At 39.8% G+C, this 15,085-nt stretch overlaps 1 protein-coding gene across 1 annotated transcript in view; it reads right to left on the bottom strand.

Moving 5' to 3' along the window:
* slc2a15a (solute carrier family 2 member 15a) overlaps positions 1-15,085 on the bottom strand; it is a 39,367-nt gene that overhangs the window by 1,592 nt on the left and 22,690 nt on the right. The window contains exons 8-11 of the mRNA XM_028603980.1: positions 12,088-12,198; positions 8,895-8,996; positions 8,102-8,177; positions 1,973-2,100 (exon numbers count right to left, since the gene is read on the bottom strand). Coding sequence (XP_028459781.1) covers positions 1,973-2,100; positions 8,102-8,177; positions 8,895-8,996; positions 12,088-12,198 — 417 coding nt within the window. The remainder of the gene's footprint in view (positions 1-1,972; positions 2,101-8,101; positions 8,178-8,894; positions 8,997-12,087; positions 12,199-15,085) is intronic.

Raw genomic sequence — 15,085 nt, 5'->3', positions numbered from 1 at the left:
TCGGGGCTTCTGGAAAATGCATTAAGTTGCCTTAATTTATTCAGAGTGAATAAACTCGTGAAACAGAGAAGTATCGTCATGTAATCCATTGATTTTAACAATGTAACTGTATTCTAAATACCAACTATTTAAATTGTAACTGTAACGGAATACAGTTACTCATAATTTGTATTCTGAATACGTAACGCCGTTACATGTATTCCGTTACTCCCCAACACTGGGTATATTACATATATGTTATATGTACTTATAGGTATATAAGTGCTGCCATGGTGCCGTTACAGTCATTCTCTGGCTGCAATGATGGTGCAGAGAAACTGATTGCACAGATGCTATAGACTCGGAAACACTGACCAATCAGAGCAGACTGGGCATTTTTCGGATGGGGGATTAAAGAGACAGGAGCGTTTCAAGTAATCAAGCTAATCTTAATGCATCGACTGAGACGTGTGTTTCTTGATGCATTTCTTACATCTGGTTATGTGTTAACGTGCATTTTACAGCAGGCTGAAATGATACAACTGTTAGCTTACATTGTTGATGTTAGCATAGCATAACACAAGTAGCAACAATCCTTTCCGCTGGCAAAATGTAGAAGTAGAATTGTATAAAATCAAGTGAAAACCTAGCTCAAAAGTGCAGCAATTGTGTTATAGTTAAGTCTGAAATCCTGTGGGATTCAAACCCTGAACCTTTGAACCTGTGTTATAGTTAAGTCTGAAATCCTGTGGGATTCAAACCCTGAACCTTTGAATCACAAATGAGGGTGACTTTTTTGGGAGACATGTTTTTCACTCACATTCTGACAATTCATGACAATGACATGACATTTGCATATCCAGAGTATTTTTTATTTAAACCTAAAACGCTTACAACAGTCAAAATGATAGTGACCCAAAAATGGAAAAGCCACATAACTCTGCTATGCAATTATTTAATTCAACTTCAAGTATACTTTTTCTTGCAGTGGAGAAAGGCCCTCAGTACCTATAGTGCCAGGGCCTCTGATAGAATACTGTACTCGGAACTCGGAAATGGAACAAATGCAGCTAACTGAACTTTGACATTTTTGAATGTCTCCTACTTTTGTCTGTCCACACTGTAAGCCAACATCTCAGACTTAGATTTTGAGCAGTTCTCTCGTGCAGTTCTGTGACTGCAAAATCAACAGACGTTGGTGGGACTGGAACAAGTGTGAGACTGTGTTACTGCCAGCAGGCCAGATTGATTTCTGGAGCCAATAAACAGGATGTTTGAAAGGGATTTTAAATGGATAGAAAGGCCATTTCCATTCAAATCAACGTAGCAGAATGGTCAGAGCAGCAGCCATGTTTATGAGTACCATTGCCATCGTAACGTATAAACTTTCGATAATAAGCTGACTTGCGGCAAACGGAGCTGAGCTTTTGCAGTAACGGACAAATGAGCCGTGGAGTAGTTACATTATGAGGCAGAGAGGCCGGCTGCCAAATGAGTAAAAATAACTTCATGGTTCATCCTGACAAAGCACTATGCCGTGAAGGTGTAACGTTAAGGCGTTGTTAACACCGGCTGGCTGGCTGGCTGGTTCTGCCGTGCTTTTATGCTGCATCGGTTACAGAGAATGAGCTCAACAGCGGGCTGAGTCTAACGTTAGCGGTCCGCGGACCCAATGCCGCTGCGTCTTAACTGCTTACGGCCCCACTCATGTGTATTGTCGCTATGACAACTAACAACAATTGCCATTTTGTTGTGTACCAATGAAATTACCACGGGAAACAGTTCAATGGCCTTTCTATCCATTTTATTTCTATGAACAAGCACTTTATATTAGGAGATTTTTAAAAATGACATAAAAGACAGTAATTGAGATTGGAACAAAACCAAGCAGATTAACCAGTTCAGATCACATTCAATTTGCAGTTATTAGAAAGCCAGAGCGCGCCTAGTAGTATTAACATTTAGGAAAGAGAACATATAGTGCTGCTTTCACCTGTAAGAAGGGGAAGACGAAGCCCACAGTAAAGTTAGACAGCCAGTTCAGTGATCCTCCAACGATGTAGGCCGCTGGACGATGGGACTGTTTAAACAGCTCTGCTGTGATCAGGAAGGGAACCCCCGCTGGAATAGAAAAAAAGTTAGTGATTTAATATTGGACCGCTCATGAGAGACAGATTTTTTTAAAAAAGGTCATCTGTTCAGCAGAGGCTTAGATATCCTGACTTTTAGTCCCTTGTATGGGTGAAGCTCCCAAAAGTCTTGATCCTACATTCCCCACAATGCAACATGTGTGTGGTAGTGATGCAGGCTCTCTGTAATACGTCTGCAATTCCAATCTAAGAGAACCCCAAATTTGTTTTCATTTAATTCTATACACTGTAAACCCAGAATTAGTTGTAATTAAACTTTTTAGTGGTCCCTACTTATTCTTTCGTGTTTTTAAAAAAAACATTTTCATTAGTAAGTCTCTGGACGACATAATCTTCTGAACATAGCCATACTAAGAAATACAGTGAGAGTTGTGTGGAGCTGTCTTAATTAGCTTTGTAGCAACTCCTTTGGCAATGGCTTGAATGTAACAAACGTTCATTGATATGAAAAGTTACGCACTAAAGGCCCTGACACACCAACCCGACAGCCGACCGTCGGCAGAAAAGGCAGTCAGACTGATCAGTCGACTCCCGAAGCGACGCCGACTTGAGTGTACGTGAAAACCGGAAATGACTGAACATCTCTCTAGACTTAGTAAACACAGAGCACGCTGTCGTCAGTCACTGTTTTCATCAGAGAGTGGTGATAGAAGTCAAGAAGGATGGTTGTTGTCATTACTCGCTGAACGGAAGAAAATACCATGGCGAGTAATAAGAAGATACTGGCGTTGTCAGCTCTTGGGCTTCTTCTTGTGGAAGAAGCACTGATTCGCTAGTCAAGGGATAGCACTCCACCAATCAGATTGGTCGTTGAGTCCACTGCCCACTGGCTGATTCAACAAGTCAAATTAGCCAAAATAAACGCCGACGGGTACGCCGATGGGTCCTCCGATGGACGACACCGAACAGACTTGAGTCACCGACCTCGCCAGACTGCCCGACGGCAGATAATCGGGTTGGTGTGTCAGAGCCTTAAAGCTTTAAGTTTCTGTATGGGAGGGGCAGGGTCATTTCAGTTGTCATTATTTAGAATTCATCATGGGGGAGACAGAAACTATGCACTATAGCTTTAATACAACTTAACATGTTAAGTTTCACCTTGAGTTAAAACGTAAACGGTTTAAGGCAAACGGGTTTCCATGCAAATTTCTAGTAAAGTCAACTAATTTGGGATAACAGTGTATAATAACTCTTCTGTTCACACTCCACCACAACAGAGCTGGTGTCTCCTGTCACATCATAAAGAAATTGATGATACTAATTGTGGAATATCTAATAATGTAAAGTTGCTCTAGTACTTGAAAAATTAAACCTCATTTTTGACCCATATTGAGCCACGCAGAGGTAGAAGGTTTTCAATTTTTTAGAGTTAAAGCAGCATTTTGTTTTCACAAATCAAGCACCTTGTGTTTTTTTTTGTTTTTCTAATGAAAATTAATATCTCCTAACAGGATATGTCTGGACAAGCAGTTGTACTGATGAGTGCCTGTGAAAGGAAAATATTATTCATGTTAACTCATTATCTTTTACACCAATATGGCTTAAGAAAGGCTAATTAGAGAATGGAATCAGCTGAGGGCCAGGTCCACAGTCCACAGTCAAAGAATGCATATGACTAATCTGTCATTATTATATTGTATAATTTTTCTTCTCTCTTACAGGAGGCCATAGAACATGGATTTGTCAGCATGCAGAACTGAAATGAGAAAAATAAATAGGCATATTTATCATTCAATGTATTTGTATGATGCTGTACAACAGCATGTACATTATGTGATTGCTATGGCGATTAACACTTATCAATCAGGTATCAATTTACATATTTGACAAAACATATATGTATGTAAATATGAAAATGAATAGCTTAAGATACTTCAGGACTTTTACTTTCAAATTCTTTCAAACTTTCTTCAAATTAGAGAGCCCTTAAGAATGTTTAGGGTTTGAACCCTAGAGGGAGCCATTTAATAACACAAAGCAGCTTTAACCTCTGCAGACTAATCACACCAGTGGTGCTGTTTACTACCTGGAAAGTGCAGAAGCCACACAAAAAGTACAGGATGAAGAAATCTGTTGTGATTAAAAAAATATAACATAATCCCTTTTCAGTTGAAATTACAAACACTATATTATAAATACTATTAAGTGTTTCTTCTCCTCCATCTAGTGTTATCTCTCCATGCAGATAGTGTTGGTTTTATTTGGCAATGCAATGTACAGAATAATTGGAAAATTGACATTCAAAAAGAAATCCAGAATCAACATCCTGGTTGCTTTGGGTCACCCACAGACACATGTTGAGGACAGTCTACATTAGAGCTAAAATGAGATTATTCATTAGTCGATTGACAGAAAATGAAACTGTTTCGGCAATTGATAAATCATTTACTGTACATAATTTTTTTAAAGCAAAAATGACAAAAAGTGGCATGTTTCAGCTTGTCAAACGAAGCATAGCCTTCAGGCAGATCACTGCCGCTGTGCTTGTATTGTATTGCCGCTGTTTGCAATATGCTTCACAATGATTGGCTCATCGACACCTGTTTGACAAATAACATTTAATTATATTCATGCAGGTATATAGCGTCATGTATCACTGTTACTCATTATTCATTTACATTGATATTACTCCAAAAATGAAATGAATCTGTAGCAGTTATGATTTCAATGTTGTCTTGCATGTGCTTGCCTCGTTGTGATCATTTGAATACACCTGTATGGGCGGCATTAGTCTGGGCATTTTCACCTGGTGGGGTTTCTATTGACCTTTTTCACAGCAGACGTTTTGACTTGTCATAGTAGGAAAAGCACAGCTGAGATTGATAACCTTAACGATGGCTCAGTTCCATCAAGTGTCCCAGTAAGCTATTTCAGTGATCAGCATGCCCAATACCAGGACCTCTCCTAAGTGGAATGCAGCAGTCAGTAATAGTTTTGAATACACCTGTGCTTTTCCTACTATGACATGTCAACATGTCTGCCTTGAAAAAGGTCTATACTTGCTCATACATGCTACTTAACAGATACCTGAGATTATTTGTACCATAAGCTGTTGGATTTCTCAACAAACTCTGCCGTCCCTGCCATGTCACAGCGCATGTTTTTTTTCATTTATTTAAGTATAGTGTACATGTGTAGTTCTGCTCTTATCTATTTATTATCTCATGTTTTTATGTGTTTTTGTGCAAATGTTTATGTGTTGGCTACCTTTTTGTGAACCAAATTGCTCCTTGGGGACATTAAAGACATTTCAACTTCAACTTAGTGTAGTGTAGTGTAGTGTAGTGTTACATATATTTAGGGTTGGGTACCGTTCACATTTACCTTTTGCTCTATAATAACAAAAACATTATTTCATTTGTCAACAGTGTCTGCGTGAAGTTCTGAATAGTGCAACCCTTTTACTGCCATTGCCGTGACTCTCTGTGACTTAAACAAGTGTGTGTGTGTGTGTGTGTGTGTGTGTGTGTGTGTGTTTGCATTGAATATGTCAGCTTCAGCCTTGGGAAAGTGTGATCGACAGTGTTTACTAGCTTTGAATATTTTATGGATCAAATAATAAATTGATTAAATTGAGAATGTAATCAACAGAATAGTGGATAATGAAAATTATGTGTATTTGAAATCTGTTCACAGCTCCTCTGACACCATGTGATATGAAGAATAACCAGAGTAAAATTAAACCATGAACATCTTAGTGCAATGGTTAATTGTGAAAAATAAATCTCTATTTCTATAACACTAACAAGACTCAAAATAGCACCACACTTCCACGGTAACATAATGAGGGTCCCTACATATAGGCAGGCGCCATCTCTTAACCAGTAACCAGTAACATAGCTCAAGCACGGCGTTTGTTGTTCGACTGGTCGTGACTGTTTTCCTTGCCTGTATCGGTGAACGGTACTGTCTTTATAATCTATCTTTTTAATAAACTGTCTGTACACTTACAAAGTGCTCAGTGCTTGGGTTTACATGTAGGGACCCTCATTATGCTACCGTGGAAGTGTGCTGCTATTTTGAGCCTTGTTACTGGTGTAGAAATAGAAATTTCTTTTTACTTTGGCATACCCCGACTATCTTTACAAGCTAATTAGCGGTTTGCGATAAAACTGGTCATATTCGGTTAGCATGAAAACATATCCCAGAGAACAGTCGACTCGGTACACATGTGTTATTAACCCCTAGGTTCATTTTGCACTGAATTGTCCTTTAACTATAATGTCCACAAGCTTTGAGATTGTGAAACAATGGTTTATGCCCCTGTAGAAGCCACAAGTCCATATGAAATCATCTTTGTTTTAATAAAAAAAACATGTTTTATTCTGATGTCATAGATAAGTACTTCACTACCCACAATCCTAAGCATAACAACGACATCTCTAATTGGTGGAGCTCGATTGCTACCACTGAAGTCTATGATCGTTTCTGGACACAGTCTTATACCCAGGGGTGATTCTAGGATCAGACCTTTATGGGGCCCCTAATGAGAATGTGACATGGATACAGTGCCTTGCACCCCACCCACGCCGCTAAATCAGTTATTTCATTAGCTGTTAATCTCTGAGCTAGCTACTTAACAACAACGTCAGCTAACGTTCTGTGACACTATTAACACTATGAAATAACCAAACCAACTGGCTCTATTGACTAGCTGTGACTATACAAATCACAACATGTAAAAAAGAAAATGTTGGCATTGTTTTGTCACTTATTCAGAGCAGTAGGCTAGTTGGAACCGGTTACCTCCAGGATCTGTGCTAGGCTTAGCTAGCGCTGGGGGCGTCAGACATAGTTACAACACGCACAGAGATGAGAAGGTAATGTATCGACTTGTCTAACTCTGGGGGTTACTGTGAATAAGTCGGCGTGTTCCTTTAACTCTTTCATTGACTGGGTTACAGGTGCATAGCATTGGCGACAATAACACAGGATATTAATCCAATTACTTTGAACCTGTTATTGTTTGTCTTCTGTCACTAACAGACAAGTTGAAGCACTAAAATTAATAAAAAAAATGTTTAGGGGGGCTGAGATGAAAGTTTTTTTTTTTGCCGTTTTCAAAATGTTCTTTTGCGCCAAATCAAATGTTTTCCATTCATCTTGTTGCTGGTTGGCTTGGTTCCCGGCTTAAAGCTCTGTTGAGTGGGGAAAATCACTTCCGGAACCAGAGCCTTTTAAAAACATGGGCGGTCATTGTTGAGCTCTATACAGAAACCTTGAACCTTAAACCAGTTTAATGGTGTCCTGTTTACACCGTATAAGGATACTAGCAGTGCTTAACGATATAGACTGTGTACAGAAACGATCATAGACTCCAGTGGTAGCAGCGAGCTCCACCAATAAGAGATGTCATTGTTACACTGTTATGTTAGGATGGTGGTAGTGTAGTACTTATCTCATTAAGTCTCATTCGGTTTTTATTATGACAAGTTGACATTAATCAAAGTGACATTACCAGAAGTTGTCTTGGTCATGACAACTTGACATTAACCAGGATGACATTACCAGAGGATGTCTTTTCATGACAACTTGACATAATGTCATCCTGTTTAATGTCAAGTTGTCTTAATAAGGACACTCCAAAGAAATGTTATGTCAAGTTGTCATGAAAAATACATCTTCTGGTAATGTCTTCCTGGTTAATGTCAAGTTATCATTACAAAGACATCCCAAACAACTTTAATGTCAACTTGTCATGACCAAGTCAACTTCTGGTAATGTCACTTTGATTAATGTCAACTTGTCATGACAAAAACCGAATGACACTTAATGACAGAAGTCATAAACTTTTATGACTCGTTTATAACATTTATGACACATTCATGACAGTGTCATGTCACGATTATGTCGATACATTCAAGTAAAGTGTTACCCATTATGGTTAATATTCAAAATCCCAAAGAAAAATCTGGAAATCTGTCCTATCCACATCATCACAGTATTTTAACATGCAGTATAGAGCAACTTGCCTGGACCGATACAGAAGCCAGCGATGATGCCGACCACACAGCAGACACTGACGTAGCGCATGAATGATAGATGAGTCTGCCGAGAGAGAGAAGAAACAGCATGACAAGAAGAAGTCAGTCTGATCATATTTAGTTATTTTCTCTAATGGAAAACTTGACTGCATCCTTTTCCAACACTGCTTCACCCCTGAGCTCGCTGCTACATGATGGCCCTGCATGTAATCCATTGTTCCACAGGGCAAAGCAGAAACACAGTGCTTTCTGCCAACTGAAAGTGAAACAGGCACAGTTGTTCCTCCCCACACAACGTATTCTCATGAACCGGTTTGTATTATATCGTACCAAAACTTGTTACGATATATATGCACACCAATTTGTATGATATCCCTATCATACACATTCTAGACCCTTCTAGAAAAGGGTCTTTTCAATGGCAAGTATAGTGTCAAAGCCCTTCCAGATGGTTCTCTCAACAAGACTCAAGTTATTTGCATGCACTGTCAATGTGAATTGAGTTACTACTGGAGTACGTTGAGTCTCAAATTCCACTTTAACTTACTAACTTAAAAACTTGAAAAAAATATCCCTTTTAAAGTACATTTACAAACAATAGTTTAACTATTATAAGTTAACTATGGACATTCATGCAATTAATCACAATTTATATTTTAATCGACAGCCCTACTCTTCAGCCTGTACTCTCCCTGTACTGAAACGGGCTCACAAGACTTTTAGGGAAACACACACACACACACACACACACACACACACACACACACACACACACACACACCTGTAAAATGAGGGCTACTGTGATGCCAGCACTGCAGAAGCCCATCATGGCAAATCCCCCAATCATGAGAGGCCTCCTGCCCAGCTTCTCTATGGAGAAACACTATAGAAGGATACACAGAGCTCATGTCAGACTCTATTAAATTAATAAATCCACACTACAGATGCAAAAACATACCTTAGTGAGCTTGTATCTGAAGGAATAACACACTTATATGCTTTCTTTCTGAGAGTGAGATGTTCAGATGGATATTAATCTCATGTCTGTTTTAAGCACCGAGCTGGAGTCAGGCTATGGTTAGCCTAGCTTAGCATAAAGACTGGAACCAGGTGGAAACTGCTAGCCTGGCTCTGTCCAAAGTTCACAAATACACCTACTTACAAATCTAAAGCTCACCAATAAAAATGACATCTTTCTTTTAGAGTTACGTGTGGAGATACAGAACTTCTATGCATTGTGTCTCTATAGCACAGCTTGCCAGATAAGTGTCACTGAGTACAAGTTTTAGGTTTGCTATGATGGAATTGAACCTGACAACCTCAATGTGACAAGCAGTATCAGTATTATTACTGTAATAGCCAACTGTTTGATCTATAGGCTGAGACGACCGTCTGGTACTGGCATTTTAAGTTTCTCTCCTGATGTGACAGCTATCGGCGATGCCAGGCTGGTGTATAGCTTGTAGCCAAAGCCCATCTATCAGGATCTTTTTTAGGACATGGCAGGGGAACAAATCAGGGGAGATCAGGGTTTTGGATGTACTGTTGGCGCAACCAACTACAAATCAACTCTTCTGCGTAGCCTTCTTAATTCAAAACAGGTTGTTTGAAGTAAAAGTTTGGAGATATGTTCAACTTCCTCTGTTTAATGCTGTTTCCGTCTATGTAGCAGCCTGCAAGAATTTTGTGAGAAAAAAGGGGTTAATCTCCCACAAATTGCAACAGAAACTCCTTCAACTGATCTAGTCTCATAAAAGTCTCCTCTATAACATACTTTATAAACAGTCCTAAGAAATCCAAGTGGTGGAAAGTATTGAAAAATACTGAAATTGATGCCAATTTCCCATTGCAGCCCATGTTAAGGTGAGACACTACAGGGGAATAGGGACAAAAAAAATTAACTAACAGATATCAACATGAAACTTCCCCAGTTGATGACTTACATTAAGAGAATAATAGTTTGTATTGCAAAAGATTTCAAAAGATTTTAAAGATTTTGTTTCACATTACTCGCTTAGACACCAATGCATTAAAAAACACTGAAACACCTTTATTTATGCAAATTAGTACATTAACATATTTAATTAGACAATGTCTTGTGCATAATTACACATAAAAGTTCAGAAAATTGGCAATACAAAATATTGTTGTCTTAATTAATGTAAGTAATCCACTGGGGAAGTTTCATGTTGATATCTGTTAGTTGAAATATTTTCCCTATTCACGTGTAGTGGCGCCACTCAGCCTGTTCTCATGAACCATTCGTTCAAAATGCTACGAAAATCTGTAATCTGTAAGCATTCCGTGATTTTTTTGTCTGTTTTCACAACATTGACGGCCTCTGTATAAGAACGTGGTGGTACATGGGTGGACGTTAACATACAGGACTTTCAAGCCAGAGAGTGGAGTGGGGTAAACTAAAAGCCCTTCAAAATAAAACCCTTCACCCGGGAAATGGGTGTTCCTTAGGAGTGTTTTAATCCAAACCACGATCTTTTTCCTAATCTTAACTAGTCGTTTTTGGTGCCTAATCTTAACTTTTGTCGCGCAAAACGCTCATATTGTGTGGACTAAATTTAACCGTAATGTCCGCTGTAACGACCGGCAGCTTGGGGTGCTTTGTACCCGGCTCAAAGTCACTGATTCTTGGGTAACTGAACCACCAACTACCGCTGATACAACGGAGGTCTGTAGCCGGCGTCACAAAGCTCTGTAGTGGCTTAAACAACTACCAACTGCCACTCGGCATCACGTGTCCAGCCCGGGGTCTCCTAATTTTGTAGGATATATCAATATGTTTTGGTGCGCATACACTTTCCTACTAAATCACACGGACCCGTTCATGAGAATGTGTTGCTCCACTTACGTAACATGGGCTGCAATGGGAAATTGGCATCACAAATTTCAGCATTTTTCAAAACTTTCCACCACTTGGATTTCTTAGGATTTATCATATGTTATAAAGGAGACTTTTAGGACACTAGATCAGTTGGATCAGTTGAAAGAGTTTCAGTTGCAGTTTGTGTGGGATCATGTTACATAATGCCTGTACTGATGGGGAATTGGGATTGTTTTCCCCCAGAAAGGGGAAAGGGAGTGAGAGCCTCCCTTGGATGACGTATTGCCACTCTGATGTATAGAGAGTCCAAGATTATGCGATTGCATAATTCAATGCATAATCAGCCAAAGTTTGCATATTTATGTTGGGGCCGCATTTTTTTCAAATACGCCGAATATGCGGGGCTTGCACGATTTCATGATCCCCGCATTTTCGTTGCAAAAAAGTCACATATAACTTTTCAGAAAGTTGAAAACTTTCCGCATAATCAAGGATTTTTGCCCGCAACAATCACAAAAAAACTGGAAGGACTGTATAGAGCTACTTCTATGGATGCCATATTGGTGCTCTGATGTATAGAGCTACTTCTTTGCTCTTCTTTTCAGTTATAGGTTTAACAAGCAGTCCAGCAGACAGAAACATCAACGTACCAACTGGTGATTGAGAGCGTTTCTACATCCATGTATGGCTAACTGTGGGAATTCCACAGTGACTGATTCTTATACGATGACGTTTAGGACAGTCACTGCGCCTGACTTTCGTTCATCAAGAAATAGTTCCAGATCAGAACTCCTACTGAAACCACAAGTTGTCATTTTCACCATTTTGTTTGTGTACGCATTAAACAAATGAGATCAAATGTGTGCATCAGTGAGCTTTTAGATGTGTTCGTAGCTGTATTTTTGAACATCGGACGGAGCCAAGCTAACTGTTTCCACCTGCTTCCAGTCTTAATGCTAGGCTAAGCTAACTACATCCTGACTCTAGCTCTGTTACACACAGACATGAGATTGATATCAATCTTCTTATCCCATATTATGTCAAATCAATCAATATAATAAAAAAGACCTTCTAGACAAACCCAAATAGCAATAGGGCTACAGTATAATTGCACCCCTCTAATTTGTAAGATTACCCCAATGAGTCCAGCGATGATCTCTATAATTCCTGTTCCTGCTGTGGTATAGGGTATCTCTGGTGCTGGGATACCTGCATTTTTAAAGATGTCATTGGTATAGAACCAGATCTGTGGTAGAAAAATAAGACACTAAATATAAGTAAGGTGAAATCCATTTGATGCTTTATTGCAAAACTTTATTGTTCTATGTGATCACATGTCGGCTTGTTGAAAAATGTAGAAATTTCAATAAAGGGGTTATATGGGTGGGACTTCAAAAAGAGACCAAAAATATTACAGAGTACAAATGTTCACTCCAAAATATATCCATCTGATTAAACCAGATTAAACATAAATCAAACGTGAAGTTCTAAAGTTGAATTAAAGAGGACCTATGCAGTTTTTTTTTTGTTTAATTGACCTTAACTGAACAGCTTCAGAGTCATTGGAATGGTTATATGACTTTTTTCAGGTTGAATGGTGGTCGTCTCCCTCCTGCCTAGCGCCTGTGAGCGGAAAAACCACCCTTGCAACTTTGGAAGTATCGTGTGATATCAGGTCTTGCGATGTAACGAATAGCTTCACAGCACTGCACACATACACCCATTCAGGAACCAAATAGCTATAAGAACAAGGTAGCTATGGCGTTTTTCACTATCGTCATGGCTGAGCCGGCAAAAAAGAAGCAGAAAGCTAGGAAAGCATTGTCGGAGGAACAGAGGAAGAGGAAACGGCAGACTGAGTAAACGTAGGAGCTGCCAAGCTGTAGGGGGAACTCTATAGAGAAACCTGCGATGAGCGCCCCTTTAACAAAACGTTGTCAGCTTTCTGCTTTCAACAAACGTTGGATTAGTGGCATCTCCATGCTCAAAGTGGCATGCAGTGCTGTCTGCCGCACCGTGCCTTTTTTGAACTGGCTAAGAAATGCTACTGCCTTCAGTGATGACCTCATGCTGCTCTAGTGGGTATCAACAATCTTGCCTTTCTTCTCGTACCATCAAATTGCCTGTTTCCATAGAAATAGCCACTTAGTTTACACTTATAGGGTAACTATCTTTTTTCAACCTGGACCCTATGTTCCTATGTTTTTGTGTCTAAGTGACTGATGGGAACAACAATCTTTGACATTGGTCCAGTATTAAGCAAGATCTCTGCAGTCGGCAGTGGAGAAACAAGCTACATTGTAAGTTAATAGGACAATTGTCCAGCATGTATTTACCTTCACAAAAGTGCTTGTTTTGCCACAGAGTTTACAGATTTACATGTGAAAATATGTTGGCTCTATACACGCTAAAAGTATTGTTTTTTTAAATGGAGTCTGGTGGGTTTAACGCTAGCGATCTCAGAGCTGTTTCTGGTTAAACAGAAAGTTCTCAAAGAGGTTTTAAAGGTCTATCTCTGTAGGAATCCTTTCCATAATGTTGTCAGACACTCTGAGTCTGTCAGCGGCAAAACGAGCACTTTTGTGAAGATAAATACAAGCTGGACAATTGTCCTATTAGCTTACATTGTAGCTTGTTTCACCACTGCCGGCTGCAGCGACCTCGCTTAATACTGGACCAATATCCAAGATTGTTGTTCATCAGTCACTTTTACTAAAAAACATAGGAAAATAGGGTCCTGGTTGAAAAAAAGATTTAGTTACTCTTTAAGATTGAGCTCTCACTGACCTCTTTCAATGAGAGACATCACATTAGGAAGTAATGATTTCATATTATAGGACCTTAAACCACACCAAACCTATACCTCCCTTTAACCAGCCAATGCAGTTAAACAGAGGGAGCACCCTCTTCTACATATTAACAAGCCCAGTTATTCTTCTGACAAAATAATCCACCGTGTCCCAACTATGCATTGTTCACGACACTGAAATTCAGTGTGGATTTTAACATTTGATCAAATGAAAGCGTATCACTTGTGGAGGAACGCTTTGAAAAGTCTTGCTCAATTTGACAGTTTCAACAACAAAGTCACAGGGATATTGCTATTACTATTACTACTAACTATTACTATCGCTCCTCGCCTTTTATCATTTTTGTTGGCTAAAACAACATATCAAGAGTAGTGTGTGTGGAATTGAGACACACTGCATCTCACATTGCAACAGTTCCCAAAACTAGAAATAGTTGCAAGTCATCTTTGAGCAGTTTGGCTGAGAAGCAAAGGTAAAACCATAGGAATAGAATGAGAGTAGAACGAAACATTCCCATTCAAGTCAACATTCCAGGATGGCCAGAGCGGCGGCCATTTTCTTGTGTACTCTTCCCATTGCAAAGAACCGTGGCCATTGTAGAGGGCTAACTCAGTCTATTTCCTGGTTAATGAAGTGCTGAGCTTTCTTTTGAACTAGTCATATGGCCACGGCAAACAGTTGTCAATGTCCGTTCTATTCTCATTCTATTTCTCCCCATAATGTGACATATGCTTCAAGAAGAAAAAACAATGGTGTAAAAATCTGAATTAGGAGGCAGACCTTTAGGACTTTGCTGCACAGGTGGCACAGCACTGCCATGGAGAGACAGCAGACATTTGCTCACATTCAATTCAACTCAAATTGAGGCCTCCGGGGGGAACAGGACAGGACAGGAGGTGTATTAACTGGTGACAGCAGACGGTGATGGTTAGAGGAAGAACTGTGCCAAGGCTTGCCAACTGTCACATCTACTTAGAACTAAAGATCACCCCAAGCCTCTGCCACATCACAGTCATCATTACTATCAGCATCGATGGCGGCAGTAGCTTAGTCCGTAGGGGACTTGGCTTAGGAACCGGACGGTCACCACTTTGAAGTCCCGGACGGGCCAAGTATGGAATGTGCCAGTTCACCTCCTGGGCACAGCTGAGGCGATCGAACCCCTGACTGCTCTGGGTGCTGTGCTGTAGTCACCCATCATTCTGACATCTCTCCACATTTGATGCATGTGTGTGTATTTCAAGAAAAATAACTGAATGAGAAGTCGAATCACCGCCCTGCCATAGTATACCTCCACCAACCAGTGCAGTTTACGTCTCTGTC

Source organism: Perca flavescens, chromosome 17 (assembly GCF_004354835.1).
Source record: "Perca flavescens isolate YP-PL-M2 chromosome 17, PFLA_1.0, whole genome shotgun sequence".
Classification (NCBI taxonomy): domain Eukaryota; kingdom Metazoa; phylum Chordata; class Actinopteri; order Perciformes; family Percidae; genus Perca; species Perca flavescens.
This window is presented reverse-complemented; position numbering and strand designations above follow the sequence as displayed.